The 14,050-nt window shown below is 41.7% G+C and overlaps 1 protein-coding gene across 1 annotated transcript; it reads right to left on the bottom strand.

Annotated features, from left to right (window-relative positions):
• Window positions 1-3,019: 3,019 nt before the first annotated feature.
• On the bottom strand, window positions 3,020-13,487 carry LOC135481473 (nascent polypeptide-associated complex subunit alpha, muscle-specific form-like). The gene is made up of 4 exons (XM_064761286.1): window positions 10,109-13,487; window positions 9,176-9,269; window positions 7,314-8,359; window positions 3,020-5,878 (listed from the first exon to the last, which is right to left on the bottom strand). The coding sequence occupies exons 1-4, from the start codon at window positions 13,481-13,483 to the stop codon at window positions 5,018-5,020; spliced, it is 5,376 nt and encodes a 1,791-aa protein (XP_064617356.1). The 5' UTR covers window positions 13,484-13,487; the 3' UTR covers window positions 3,020-5,017.
• Window positions 13,488-14,050: the final 563 nt, after the last annotated feature.

Below are 14,050 nucleotides of genomic sequence, written 5' to 3'. Positions count from 1 at the left end.
AATGACAGTGTCAAGATACATGTAATTGTCCATACAACAATGTTGTTAATTTATTCACATACAACAATGTTGTTAGTTTATTCACATACAACAATGTTGTTAGTTTATTCACATACAACAATGTTGTTAGTTTATCCATTTGATTGGTGTTTTATGCCATACTTAAACAATGTTGTTGATACTGAAATTCAAGTGAATGGTACTGAGAAGAACAATGTCTTAATTTTCAGACTAAAACATGAAACTTGCTGATAATGAAAATCAGAAATCCTCAAATGTTAAAAATAGAACACTTATAATACTTTAAAAGAAATGACATATTTTAAGGTAAAACCTAAAAGCATGTACCTGAACATATGTAGCACCAGATTACCATCCAAAGTAGTCAAAGTGCCATGTGTCATAACCTTTGAACAAACTTGTTACAGTACTTACTGTACATGAAAGACCGTGCACTGTTTTCAGTGCATGTAACATATACACAGGTACATGCATATGTATCTGTTATAAAAAAAAAAGGCAAGCCTTTCATGAAAACTCTGGCAAAATATGGCAATAAGTAGTTCAAGCACTTCCAAGCCTATGTTTGATAATAATTCCATCTATCCAGCAAACAGAAATACAAGTACTCTAATTCTTCTAAAATTCAGGACAGGTATGTGTAGTGTTGAAAGCAGAATATCACATTTCTTTAACAGCCTTTTGGAAAAGTAAAGATGTGAGTATGTTTTTCTAACCATGTGAGAAAAAGAGAAACTCACTATTCCTAGTAGAATTACATATATATTGGTTAAATTGATCAGACCAGGTGTCCAAAATCTTGAAAGGGATAAGGTTCAGGTAGGTACACGTACGTGTAAATGTAACAAGTGAATCAAATCATGGCACATTTTTACTGTGAGCTTTAAAAACTTTAACACCGGTACCAAATGGCAAGATTATGTAAACTATAAAATACAAAATGTCAAAAGTAGGATTTAAACCCTAAGTACATGTGAGAGTGGTGTTGTAAACACATGTGTGATAAAACATTTCTGTATTATGATATCATACTGGACATAATTATCTCCCTTTAAAACATTTACCTCTTCTCTTTTGGCTAGTTATTTCCCTTGACATGAAAAAAACAACAACAACAAAATAATGCAAAGACACTAGATTGCTACATGTAGCCTCCACTATACCCATTATTCCACATTTGAATACTTTCTATATCATTAATGATGACATTTTTATGTCCCACAGATATGAAATCAAAACAATTCATCAAATAAATCAAAACTGCTATCATGTAATTTATTCCTTGATGGAATAAAAGTGTCCATAACATAGGCTTGTAAAAAAAACAAAACATAATGACGTCAGAGGTAGAATACAGAGACCATTTCAACTAGATCTGTGACAAAATTGCTGAAAACAAAAAACAGGATAAAGAATGCCTACAAAAATAAATGTGGCAAATAAATGACATAAATCAGCATTTACAATAAACTTTTTCGCTGCTCCTTGCCTAAATCTAACAAACCGCAATATTTTCTGAGATTCTAATTACGAAATGTCATGATACACATGTGAGTTGATTTTAAAATGTTTCAATGACAAGGTCTCAATAGATTTTGACAATTTACACCTGGACTGATGCTGATTTTAACATGCTTCTAAGTGCTGTCAGAAGCACCTGTACCTGTAACCTCTTTATTTGTGTACCTGTAACCTCTTTATTTGTGTACCTGTAACCTCTTTATTTGTGTACTTATGCTGTCAACAAAAAATTAGACTGCCACAAAGCTACATGTACAAATGTAGCTAACACTGTTTATAACTGATAAAACCTGATACATCATCATCCTGAACTTTATTTATAAACCCAGAATTAAATTTATCTTTATTACAAAGTCTATTTTGGAGTTTGACGTGTCCGGAAAACCAGTACTTCTGTGTTTATATACACGTATCTGTACATGTTCTTGCCGAGGCACATGTGTATTGTACGTGTACATATACATGTATGTACGTGTACATGTGTATGCAAGGATATGTCATTATCAGTAACGTACAAACTGGTGAAATGTTTAAAAATGAACACATGTACATGTCCTATACACCAAATGTCACAAAAAGCTAAACATAAAATTGTTCTACAGTACTAAGACTCATTTTTGCATAAAAATGTATAAATCAAAGATATACATATACTGAATAAATAAATAAAGCATGTGACTAAAACAAGCATACATGTACATGTATTCTATAAAAGATATTAAAATAAGACAGGAAGTAAATTAATGAGACAGTCAATATTGCCTATTTATAAACATGCTGCAGTGGAAGATTACACTTTGCAAAAAAGGGGGTGTCAAGTAGCACAATATGATGCTTGTGACTAGGCCAATCACTCACAGCTGCATGTGGATGTTTACATGAAAACTCTTGCAAATACACTATTCAGCACGCTCAACTGGTAACCATGGTAATGCACACCACCTCTCTAAAAAAGGAGATAAAAAAAATAATACCTTATTTGTCCCTCAGCATCGTTTTCTGGGTACACATTTACAGTTACTTATAACGCACATGTACATGTACCTTAGCTTACACGTGACTTTGATTGGCTGATGGCAAAACTCTTCTCAAGAATATATGTAGCAACAGAATTTCATCTGGAGAGCGAGATCAATACGAATTCCATATTTCTGGAAGGCAAGTGTTCTCTCATAAACTTCATGTATGACGAAATCAATGGTACCCCAGATATTACTGACTGTTTATTACCCCCCTGATCTCAGAGGCAGTGGGCATATGACCAAATCAATGGTACCCCAGATATTACTGACTGTTTATTACCCCCTGATCTCAGAGCCAGTGGGCATATGATCAAGTCAATTGTACCCCAGATATTACTGACTGTTTATTACCACCTCATCTCAGAGGCAGTGGGTGTATGACCAAGTCACTGGTACCCCAGATATTACTGACTGTTTATTACCACCTCATCTCAGAGCCAGTGGGCGTATGACCAAGCCAATGGTACCCCAGATATTACTGACTGTTTATTACCCCCTGATCTCAGAGCCAGTGGGCATATGACCAAATCAATGGTACCCCAGATATTACTGACTGTTTATTACCCCCTGATCTCAGAGGCAGTGGGCGTAAGACCAAGTCAATGGTACCCCAGATATTACTGACTGTTTATTACCCCCTGATCTCAGAGCCAGTGGGCATATGACCAAGTCAGTGGTACCCCAGATATTACTGACTGTTTATTACCCCCTGATCTCAGAGCCAGTGGGCATATGACCAAATCAATGGTACCCCAGATATTACTGACTGTTTATTACCCCCTGATCTCAGAGCCAGTGGGTGTATGACGAAATCAATGGTACCCTAGATATTACTGACTGTTTATTACCCCCTGATCTCAGAGCCAGTGGGTGTATGACGAAATCAATGGTACCCTAGATATTACTGACTGCTTATCTCAGAGGCACCGGGTGCAGGGCAATCTCGAGGAGGGCTGGGAATAAACCGACACCTTGTTCAAAAATTTATTTAAACTGTCGTCTTCATTATGACCTACTATCAACCAGTTTTTCTTCTGTACAACAACACTAAGGTAGACCACAGAGTTCTCTCCCTTTTAAAAAAGAAAAAAAGGTTGTTTCCAATTGTTTCTGCGTCCTTAAACAATGTACAACTGTTACATCTCCTATTACAAGAGGTGGACAATTTGTTATCTCCTTTCTAAAAGAGGTGGGCATTAACACCCTGTACTGTCTACATGTGCATCTCATATACCTCAAACTGAAACGAAACAGAACCTTTATGACCTCATAGTCTACAGGAGAGTTCATGCATGCTGATTATCTTAAAGGATGTACTTGTATTACTGCCATTTCAAAAGATCTAACACACCCTTACATAATAAATGCATGCCAAAAATGTTTGCCTTCCAAACAGGCTTCTTTCACACTTCCTGGCTTGAAAGAGGGGGTTGATATTAATGGACACACACACAGAATGCACCAACTGGAGACAGTTTTTCAAAAATGACCAGGTCATTAAAAACTTGACCAACCACGTGTGTGTGAGCAGCAGATGACCAATCACGTGTGTATCTGAGCAGCAGAAGAGTCATCCATCCAAAACTAAGCGTGTATCATGAAGACACCAAAAAAAAATACGCACATTCTATCAGCACAAAGCTGGGATACATGCATGTTACAGCAATGCTGATTGGTCAATTCCAAAGATGATTTACATATGTGTGACACATTTCTTCCTCACAAATTAGGAATACCATCTCAGCTGCACATTTCAGCCAGCCAATCAGATTACAAGCTCAAGGTATTGTCAAGGTGATTTGGTCTAAGATGAGCAAGTTTTGAGTGTTCATATTGGAAAAGAGGAACCCACACATTTCCTCATGTCTGATTACTTTGTGCTTTGGTCAAAACCCCCCACACATCATTTACAGTATACAGGAACTAGCCCCTTGAATGAGCAACACTTGTCCAGTTCTCAGATCGCACACTGTACATTTCTCAGATCGCCCACTGTAGAGTTCTCAGATCGCACATTGGTCCAGTTCTCAGACCGCACACTGTACAGTTCTCAGACCATACTTGTGCAATTCTCAGATTGCACACTGTACAGTTCTCAGATCGCACACTGTACAGTTCTCAGATAGCACACTGTACAGTTCTCAGACCATACTTGTGCAATTCTCAGACCACACTTGTGCAGTTCTCAGATCGCCCACTGTACAGTTCTCAGATCGCACACTGTACAGTTCTCAGATTGCATACCATACAGTTCTCAGACCACACTTGTGCAATTCTCAGATCGCACACTTGTCCAGTTGTCAGATCGCATACTGTATAGTTCTCAGACCACACTTATGCAATTCTCAGATCGCACGCTTGTCCAGTTCTCAGATCACACACTGTACAGTTCTCAGATCGCACACTTGTTCAGTTCTCAGATCGCACACTTTATACACAGATCTGGAAGATTATTATCTTTTCCACAGTTGCTTAGCAACTTCAGCCATGCTGGCACCATTTGATTTCAGTAGAAATTTCATCTTGTACAAATCATCAACAGATCTTGACTGTGTGCTTCGAGCAGACATTCGTGCTAATTTGTTGATCAAGGAGGCCCTCTGAACTTCCAACCACATGTCGAATGCTTGTTCTTGGGCATTAGAGTTCATAATGTCTTCTAGCGCCTTCATCTCTGGTCCCCAGAGACTGAATTCCAAGACGGCACGTGCGATGGACAGACACTCTGTGTGCTCCTGATGAAGCAGTTCCGTCACACGGTCCATGGCTGACTCAAATCGCGGCGGAAACTTCTGCTCAATGCATGTGAATGATAGGATCATCTCCTGCATGATACGTTTCGCGTTTCCGCAAATGCTGTCGTCTGGCGATCCGTTTTCATGTGCCTTCAATTTGGGCCAAATGCTGATGAACTTTCCCGACATGCCAATTGCAGAGACAATGTTCATATCCTGTAGCCCAATGTTTGACAGCGAATACCCGCGCTCCAATGCAAACAAGAACGCACGGAAGCACTGAACTAGCACGAAGACAAAATGCTGGTAGTAGTCATCACTCGTCACTTGCATGCTCTCCTGAAGAGAGTAGAAATAATCGTTGAGAAACTCGTAGGTATGGTAGCGTGTCACCACAATGTGAACTTTGACCCGTCCACCTTGATCCTGATTGGTCATTTCCCGGGGCAGCTTCCAGACCTGAAGGAGACTCTCTGAGAGAAACTTCACTGGAATGTTGTCTGTGAACGCTGCGAGGATGTTTAACCAGTTAACGTGTGCCAAGGCTTGTGAATTCTCGTGCTGAGATTTAGGGAATATCTGAATAAAACAGAAGAGAAAATATAGAAAATAGGTGTTACAAACAAAACAAAAAGAAAAACAAAAAAAATAAATAAAAAAATGAACCATTATGAGTTTGTTTCCGATTACAATATCTCAGTTTTACAATGTGAAGACATAATCATAATGAACACCAAACCCATCAAAAACAAATTTCCTGTCATATTACCCCTATGACTACTTAGTTACATTTGCATCTATAAGGCCATCATAAAAAATATATCTGTAAGCAGCATAAACTCAAATTACCCTTCAAAAAAAGAGCCCTATAGTTTTTATAGGGCTACTGGTAGATATTTTTTTTTTTTGGCACATTTTGTCAAAAAAATTCCCCCTGACTTTATCTTTTTTTTCTGATAGGGTTGTGTTTTCCCCAACAAAGAATTTTTTAAGGATTGCCTGAAAGGTTTGTAATGCGAATTTTGTTCCCTAATTTATGCAGATGAAAGGGTTATACCGGTGAACACTGCATATGTTACAGTATATATTCATATGAATATATAATAACAAATGTCCAATAATAAATGTATACGAATGTTTATTATTTTAATCGGTGTATGAAAACTTGTATATATGAATATTAAATGTAAATGTAAAATACATGTATGCCCCTCCTCATTATAACACAGTTTGTATATTTATCTACTTTACGCCATACTCGAGAATATTTCACTTATACATCATTGGCCAGCATTATGGTAGGAGTTGACTGGGCATAGCCCAACAGAAACCCACGACAATCTGCAGGTTGCTGACAGACCTTCCCGCGTACGGCGGGAGAGGAAGCCAAAATGAGCTGGACTTGAACTCACAGCATATACATTGGTGAGGGGCTTCTGGGTCATTATGCAAATCTGTGTGTGAAAACTTTGATAATTCACTTATGTCACAGCGGCCAGCATAACGGTGGGAGGAAACCAGACCGAGCCCGGGTGAAACCCACAACAATCCACAGGCTGCATGAACTGAGCTTGAATTCAAAGTACTGTACTGCTGAGATGTTTCTGGGTCACTGTGCTGGGCTCGCATGCTAACCACTCAGCCACACTGGCTCGTACACAGTTCACTAAAACACAGATTCAATGTGACACTGTCATAAATGTATCCCCCAAATCTTATATGTGCACATGTATGTGTTATACATGTTATAGCATGCAAAATCAGAACATCCCCACCATCACTTTCTGCTTTTAGGTCACGATATTTGAAACTGTTTCTACTTGCTCAAGGATTGTTATAGACATGACAGAGGGCCTTTGGGCAGTTACAATGTACCAGTTTCATTCATGAATGTCGCAGGCTACCAGGGACCATTACACCTCGCACAACACACACACACACCGCTTACGACATGGTCACAAATTTGTCCCCAACAACAGCGCTGTAACGAGGCAGAGCTGCATACATTACTTACCATGAGTTGGAATATGGTTGTATCAGACTTGAGCTCCGGGAGAGTAGCTTGGTACACAACACATTTGTTTGATGTAAACAGAGGACTGTCTGAACACAGTCGAAAGTGAGTCCAGCGAAGCGTCCCTCGAACAACAGGATTGTTGTTCAACAGATCCGACTCCGTGTCTTTTAAAATCTCTTGCAAGGATTCGAAATTTGCACCTGTGATCTTGTTGAAGTTTTCCCGCAAGCACTCCAGCGAATAGTTCTTGGAGGCACATCCAGGACGGTTCATTGCCACATACTGTTCAACCGTCGATTTCCTTGCTGCTGTTGGTTTGGCAAGAACCTGTGGTTTCCGTCTGGGAACAGGCTTGGGCCTCCCTTGGCCCGGTGGTCCTGTGGCCGGTGGAGGCCCAGTGGCTGGTGGAGGCCCTTGAAGTGGGAAAGAATTCGGGCCGGCGATTTCGGGGCTAAGTTTCTCTCCGCACTTTGTCCTTGGTGCCGGGCGTGGTAAAGTCTGGCTTCTTATTGCCGGTTTGGGCGTGCCTTCACGGGATGACGGTTGTGAGGGAGGTCTCTCATTGACGACATGAGGCATCTCGGCTATGACTGCCTCACGAACAGTTTCTTGCACCATCGCTGGCGATGATGTCTGCTTCTGGAGTTCTGGTTTGGGTTTGGTTTTGTTTGGTTTGATCTTTATCTCTGGATAGAGCTCTTCACGTTTTACATCACCGTTCGGAATTTCCTCGTAGATTGGCTGCGATGCCAAAAAGAGTTCTCTCTCTTCTTCCAACGACAACACTTTCTTTGGAGATTCGACTTTCTCTTCCTTTTGCACAGCAGCCTGCGTTACGGTCGCCCCTTGTTCTCCCGCTGAGGCAACCACGGGCTCCAAATACCCCTCTAAACTCATGCTCATTGACTGACTGCGTGGACCAATCGGCTCGTACAAATTTTCCAAAGAACCCAGCGGAGACAAAGATGGAGGTTCTGGTGGGTCGTCATAACTACGCTTACTTCCGATGGACCCTGACCCACTGTCTTGAGAACTGGATCCGCCTAGATAAAAAAAATATATAATGTATAAAGGTCAATCTGATTTATTTATTTATTTGATCGGAGCTTTACACCACACTCAAGAATATTTCATTTATACAATGTCAGCATATGTTATGGTGGGAGTGCTGCCTCAGCGGAATGCCATGCTGAAGACACCAGACAAGACGTCCCACCCTATCACATTATACTGACACCAGACATGACGCCCCACCCGGTCACATTATACTGACACCGAGCCAACCGATACTTGTCCTAGTGTATTTCACCTAAAGTTTAGCATTTTTCAAGTGACAAATTTTGCTTAATTCATCCACTCTGATTATAAGGTCACTTAAAATTTATTTTGTGAAGTTTCATTTTCTTAAAACTATAGTGTTGGCAACATATGTTTCATTTGCAGAACTTATGTGCTTCTGAAAGAGCATTATTACAAAACTTTACATGTAGGTGAAATACAGTATTCCTCTTTAAAATGTCTGAAGTAAAGTATAATGTCTTAGGTATGACTCCATTCAGGGTTGAACCTGGGCTCTACTGGCACCCCAATTTTTCTAATTTTTCAACTGCCTCAGCAACCAATGTTTTGTAACATTCTGAGAAAACTATGGGGTATAGAGAAATAATTTGCATAGTTTTACGAAGCTTGCATCTTTAATAACACAAACAAGTCATTCTTACAGGTAGCATTATTTTCATAAGAAGTGTATGCATAAACTTCCATTGAAAAAAGTACTTTAGAGGTTGAAAATTTAGAGTGGATGCTCAATCCACAATGCCGTAGCTGCCAGTGAATCAATGCTGTAGACGCGAGTTTACCTGACGCATACGAGCTGTCATCTCCGAGGGTGATCGTGTTCCGCCGGGTCACCGCCTTAGTTGTGCTATTCGTGGAGGTCATGCCCTGGATAAGCTAATCAATGAGGCCACGAAGGTACAAGTTAGCCAGTATATAAAAGGTAATACACATAGGCTTATTTTCATTATTTTATTTTAATTTAATGAAGATATCATTCACTATATAATGGCAATCATAGAAAACTTGCTGAGCTAATTGTCCGCACAATGTCGTAAATATTTACCACTACTGAAAAATTACAAATACTTGCCACTGGTGGACAGATAAATACACATGCTGTACTTCTCAGCTCGTATTGCAGGGATATACGATTGTCTCGTATTGCAGGGATATACGATTGTCTCGTATTGCAGGGATATACGATTGTCTCGTATTGCAGGGATATACGATTGTCTCGTATTGCAGGTACATACGATTGTCTCGTATTGCAGGGATATACGATTGTCTCGTATTGCAGGGATATACGATTGTCTCATATTGCAGGGATATACGATTGTCTCAATAGATAGTATGATAAATTCTTTCACGTGAATCATTGTGAACTCTTTTGAACATGAAGGCGCAAGTAGGTCACTGACTGGTACACTGCTACATTTACACTGGCCAGTTTTATACATTCGTTTTATGAACTCTTTGAACAAGTGGTGTAACGAATTATTTTTAAAGTCAGCTGTACAGTTTACAAGAGATTGTACGTACAGTCATGATCCGTTTGAACAAGTGGGCACAGGGTGCTCTGCAACACAGTGATATAGGCGAAAATTAATTTGAACACGTGTAGTCATGACAGTTACAATCATTTTAAGCCCACTATCCCTTACTGGGACATGGCCCGTTTCACTTCAGTTTGTACTACTCTAATTTTTATACATCATCATTATCACTGTACTTACGATTGGTCCAGAGATGTCAGACCTGTCTATCTTCTTCGTCTCGGCGGGAAGGGACGACTCTGTAATCGACTTGGCCCTCTTCACAGATGCCTTCACAGGTCCCGGGGGAGGCGGTGCTGGGGGGCGGGATTTCCGTGGACCTCCGATCCTTCCCAGAATGCTCCGCCTACCTTTCTGACAAGGCAGTTCGATTTTCTCACAGACACGTGACTCCCAAGGTGGAAGGTAAAGCTCCTGGTCCTGAACAGCAGGGGGAGGGGCCGGGGGCATGCTGGTTGGTCTGTCGTCATGGTGACCATCTTTCTTCACCTCATTGGTCGAGGGTGTTGGAGACTTTGGTGACGTTGGAGGCTCTGGGGCAGGAAGTTTCTTTGGCTCAATGGATTTTGCCGCCTTCCCAGGTTTACCTTCCATGCCGCCCTTGCTCAGACGTAGCTCCAGCTCTTTGGCAAACAGAGGATTTTTGGTTTCCAAGGCTTTGGATGCTGTCACAGGTCTTGGTGCTTCACGCTTTGTTGGGCTCTTGACTCTGCGACGCACCTGTGATATGTCTGGAGATTTCTGGCTTTGTTTTGAAGTGTCGAGTTTGAAATCTCTACGACAACCGTCACCACTGCGCTTTGGAGATGCTAACCCTCTTTTGGGATTGTCCTCTTTCTTGAGGGAAGAATGTCCCGGGTTTGATGTGGTAGGAAAAGAGGTCAAACTCATAGACATAATTTCCGGAATCTTATTGTCTTCAAAATTCACTGATTTCGACATACACGCAGGAATGTCAGGTTCAGTGGTAGACTTATCTACCTTTGCTTCGCCCTCTTGTTGACTAAACTCGTCTTGGTTTTTTCCATATATTTCCTCCATGATATCACTAATGGCATATTTCATTGGAGTAGGCGACACTTTTGGTTTTGTTGGATTCGTAACTTTGCCATTTTTGGTATCAGATGATTCTAGCACATCGTCTGTAGAAGACTCAGCCAAGGAAACCTGGTCACCATTTGTTTCGTCTGCCACAGCGTTCTTATCTACAAATTTGATTGTGTCCTCCATGGCTGTAACAGTGATAGTCTCACCATTGCCTTCGCTTTCTTTCCCTCTGCGGAGAAATTTTGAGAAAAATGACATCAATCCGCTCTTTCGAGCTTCGTTATTTGCCTTGGAGGACAATTTGGGTGAATCCAGGTCACGGGGTTCTGCCTGAACATCTTCTTCTGGAGCTTCTTCGTCTTCAGGTGTTGGTGATGTTGGCCTTGAGGAGTTTGGAATCATCCCCACTTTGACGAATCTGAATGTGGGATCTGGTGTCTGTGACGTCACCTTATTTGGAGATTTCACAGGCTCTCCTGGGGGTTCCGGAGGTGGGGAATTCGGGGGTTGCGGGGCAGGGCGTTTTCCCTTCAAGTTTTGCTTGTTCAAGTCTAGATTAGCTGCAATGGATGCCATTTTGGCTTCAAATGCATGTGATTTGCCTTTAGAAGCCCTTCCTGAATCAGTCCGCTGGAATGCTTCCTCCTGACTAGAAGTGGCGTCAGTTGTTCCCTTGGCTGGTTGAGTATTTGCGCTGGTTTCAGCCTCCGTCATGGATTCCGTCATGACTGACCCACGCTTGGCTGCTTTTGGCACGTGTTCGGGTTTGGGGCTTTTCTGAGGGGTACCTTCCTCGCTGTGTTTAGTCACGGTTTCAGGTTCCGTCTCTTCGTCCTTCCAGACTTCATCCAGGAGCTTTATGGCAGCCTTCAGTTCTGCGTCATTTGATTTGTCGCTCAGCATTTGCAAAGTTATGGACATTTCAGCCTGAGGCTCCGCCCCCGTGCTTGATTCCTTCCGAGAGCGTCTTCCTAACGTTCCCGACTCACTGACATTGTCATGTTCAGAAGAGCAATTACTTGATACAGAGACGGCGTCTCCAGCCAAAGACGATCGGGCAGGGGACGTTCGCTCTGAGGAACGCCGCGACCTTGTCGGCGCCGGGGTGGAGGGTAACTCCGGGGGTGGGTAAGATTCTGGAACCTCCCCCGATGACACATCCACAATACCATACGGTTTGACAACAGGCTCTGGATTTATATCTACAACTTTGTATGCTGACGCCACGCGCGGTTTCTTATCCTTCTTAACTTTGAACGCTTCCACAGGAACATCAACATCTGAAACCGAAGACGTTCTGGACGACGCCAGCGACTCAACTCTTGCACCAGTGGCATCCAGAGCAGGAGAAACTTCTCGACTTGATGAAGGGGACTTGTAGCCCTCCGGAGGTTCCGAGGACAAGCGACTCACTCTGTTTGACGACACTTCTGTCTCTGAGGAGCATCTTTCTGTCTGTTCCTCACCGAACACATCTTCCAGCGATGCTCGAAGCTGTGACTTCTTCGCCTGTGGATATGTTCCAACTTTCAACTTCCCTGAATCACAATCTTTTAACGCAGGGAATCTGTCAGGTTTCCATAGCGACTCCAATTCGGCATCCTCAAATTCTTTGCTTGCAACTCGTTTCATTTTTTCTTCCAATGGGGAATCCATTTTAAGATTTTTAACATCAGCATTCCAGCGCGTGTTTTCTAAGGAGAGCAATGAAAACTGCTTTTCCTCTTCCGTCAAGCAAGTATCATTGTCTCCTGCCGAAACTGACCCAGATTCACTTCCTTCCTCTGGAGGTTCATTATCTTCACCTCCATTGTAGCCAATAATCTCAGGGTCGTTCTCAAGGAAGATAACTTTAGCACTTTTTACCATTTTCTTCGGTGATTTCTTCAGAGCACTTTTTGGTTCTGAAGAATCATTACCCTCATTTTTTCCAGGTTCAGGTTTTGCTTTGGATGACTGAGATTCAGGCTTTTTTGATGACACTTTTGATTTTTCTGATGAAGATTTAACGGAAGCCTTCTCACTTTGTTCGATTATCCTTTTATCAGGCTGTCTTAATCCATTTTTAGTCAAACCTGCCAATGGTTGTTTGCCGGCATTGTCTTTTGCTTTTTTCAAGTTTTCTGAGCTTCGTTGACGGGGTGTTGGTTCAGACTTGTGAGTGCCGTCCTTACTCGTCTCCACAGACTTTTTTTCAGATTTTGCCAAACTCTGGGAATTCTGGGACTTGACATTCCCTGAGGATTGTTTGTCTGCACTAGGAGACATCTTCTTGCTGATACTTAAGGCGGATGAAGACGTAACTTTACCATCTGGAGGCTGGGTAATGGAAGTCCGCTTTGCTTTGGTCGGAACAGGCTTACCTCCCTTAGTGCCGCCATCTTTGCTGGCTGTGTGTTCTGCTCTGGACCTCTGACAGTTCTTGCACAGATCTTTCTTCCATGCGTTCTCCGAAAACTCTCCGCAAACGGTTGACATCTCAGCGACTGATTCTTGAGACTTCCCCATTCATCGTCTGAACTAAAACACAGCAAGGGAGGTAACTAGGGTTAGTTGTGAAGTCTGAAAGACTGTATTTACATAGACATATTTACCACAGATAAATGTCAGAGTATTAAATAAGTTGCACAGCTTTAAAATTCTGCTATGGTTTGTCATACAGTCTGAAAAAACAAGTAAACCAGTCTGAAAAATAACAAAATATAAAAAAAAAAAGAACATACATTGTCATTAAGACAAACCAGAACAGGCCTATAAAGTGATCTGGATCCTAGAGCAGCTCTAGATTTGCACCTGAAAACCAGGGGCAATTAAAACCACTAGAGGCTGGATGCCAACACCTGCGGTCTGAAAACAGCCTTGGAATACTGTGGGCCATGTGCTTACATCAACTCACCCACTGTTATAGTGGTAACAGTTATAGTTACTGGTTAACATTTAATGACACAAACTGGTGACGTCAGGCAAGGAAATATTCTGGCTCCCCACCTTGTTCGCATCATATTATTTTCAAAATTAGACCACCTGTCTCTCCAGCTGTTCCGCTGGGCTGAAGCACACGAATGACTACGCTAC

Source organism: Liolophura sinensis, unplaced genomic scaffold (assembly GCF_032854445.1).
Source record: "Liolophura sinensis isolate JHLJ2023 unplaced genomic scaffold, CUHK_Ljap_v2 scaffold_101, whole genome shotgun sequence".
NCBI lineage: Eukaryota > Metazoa > Mollusca > Polyplacophora > Chitonida > Chitonidae > Liolophura > Liolophura sinensis.
Note: the sequence above shows the minus strand (reverse complement) of the source record. Positions and strands in the feature narration are given on the sequence as shown.

What these genes read in the sequence shown, in the direction of transcription:
- LOC135481473 (XM_064761286.1), bottom strand. Translation starts at nt 13,483, where the DNA reads ATGGGGAAGTCTCAAGAATCAGTCGCTGAGATGTCAACCGTTTGCGGA. An exon ending in CTGACATCTCTGGACCAATC is followed by an intron (nt 9,270 to 10,108) that starts GTAAGTACAGTG and finishes CTCATTGATTAG; the next exon opens with CTTATCCAGGGCATGACCTC. An exon ending in TGACAGCTCGTATGCGTCAG is followed by an intron (nt 8,360 to 9,175) that starts GTAAACTCGCGT and finishes TTTTTTATCTAG; the next exon opens with GCGGATCCAGTTCTCAAGAC.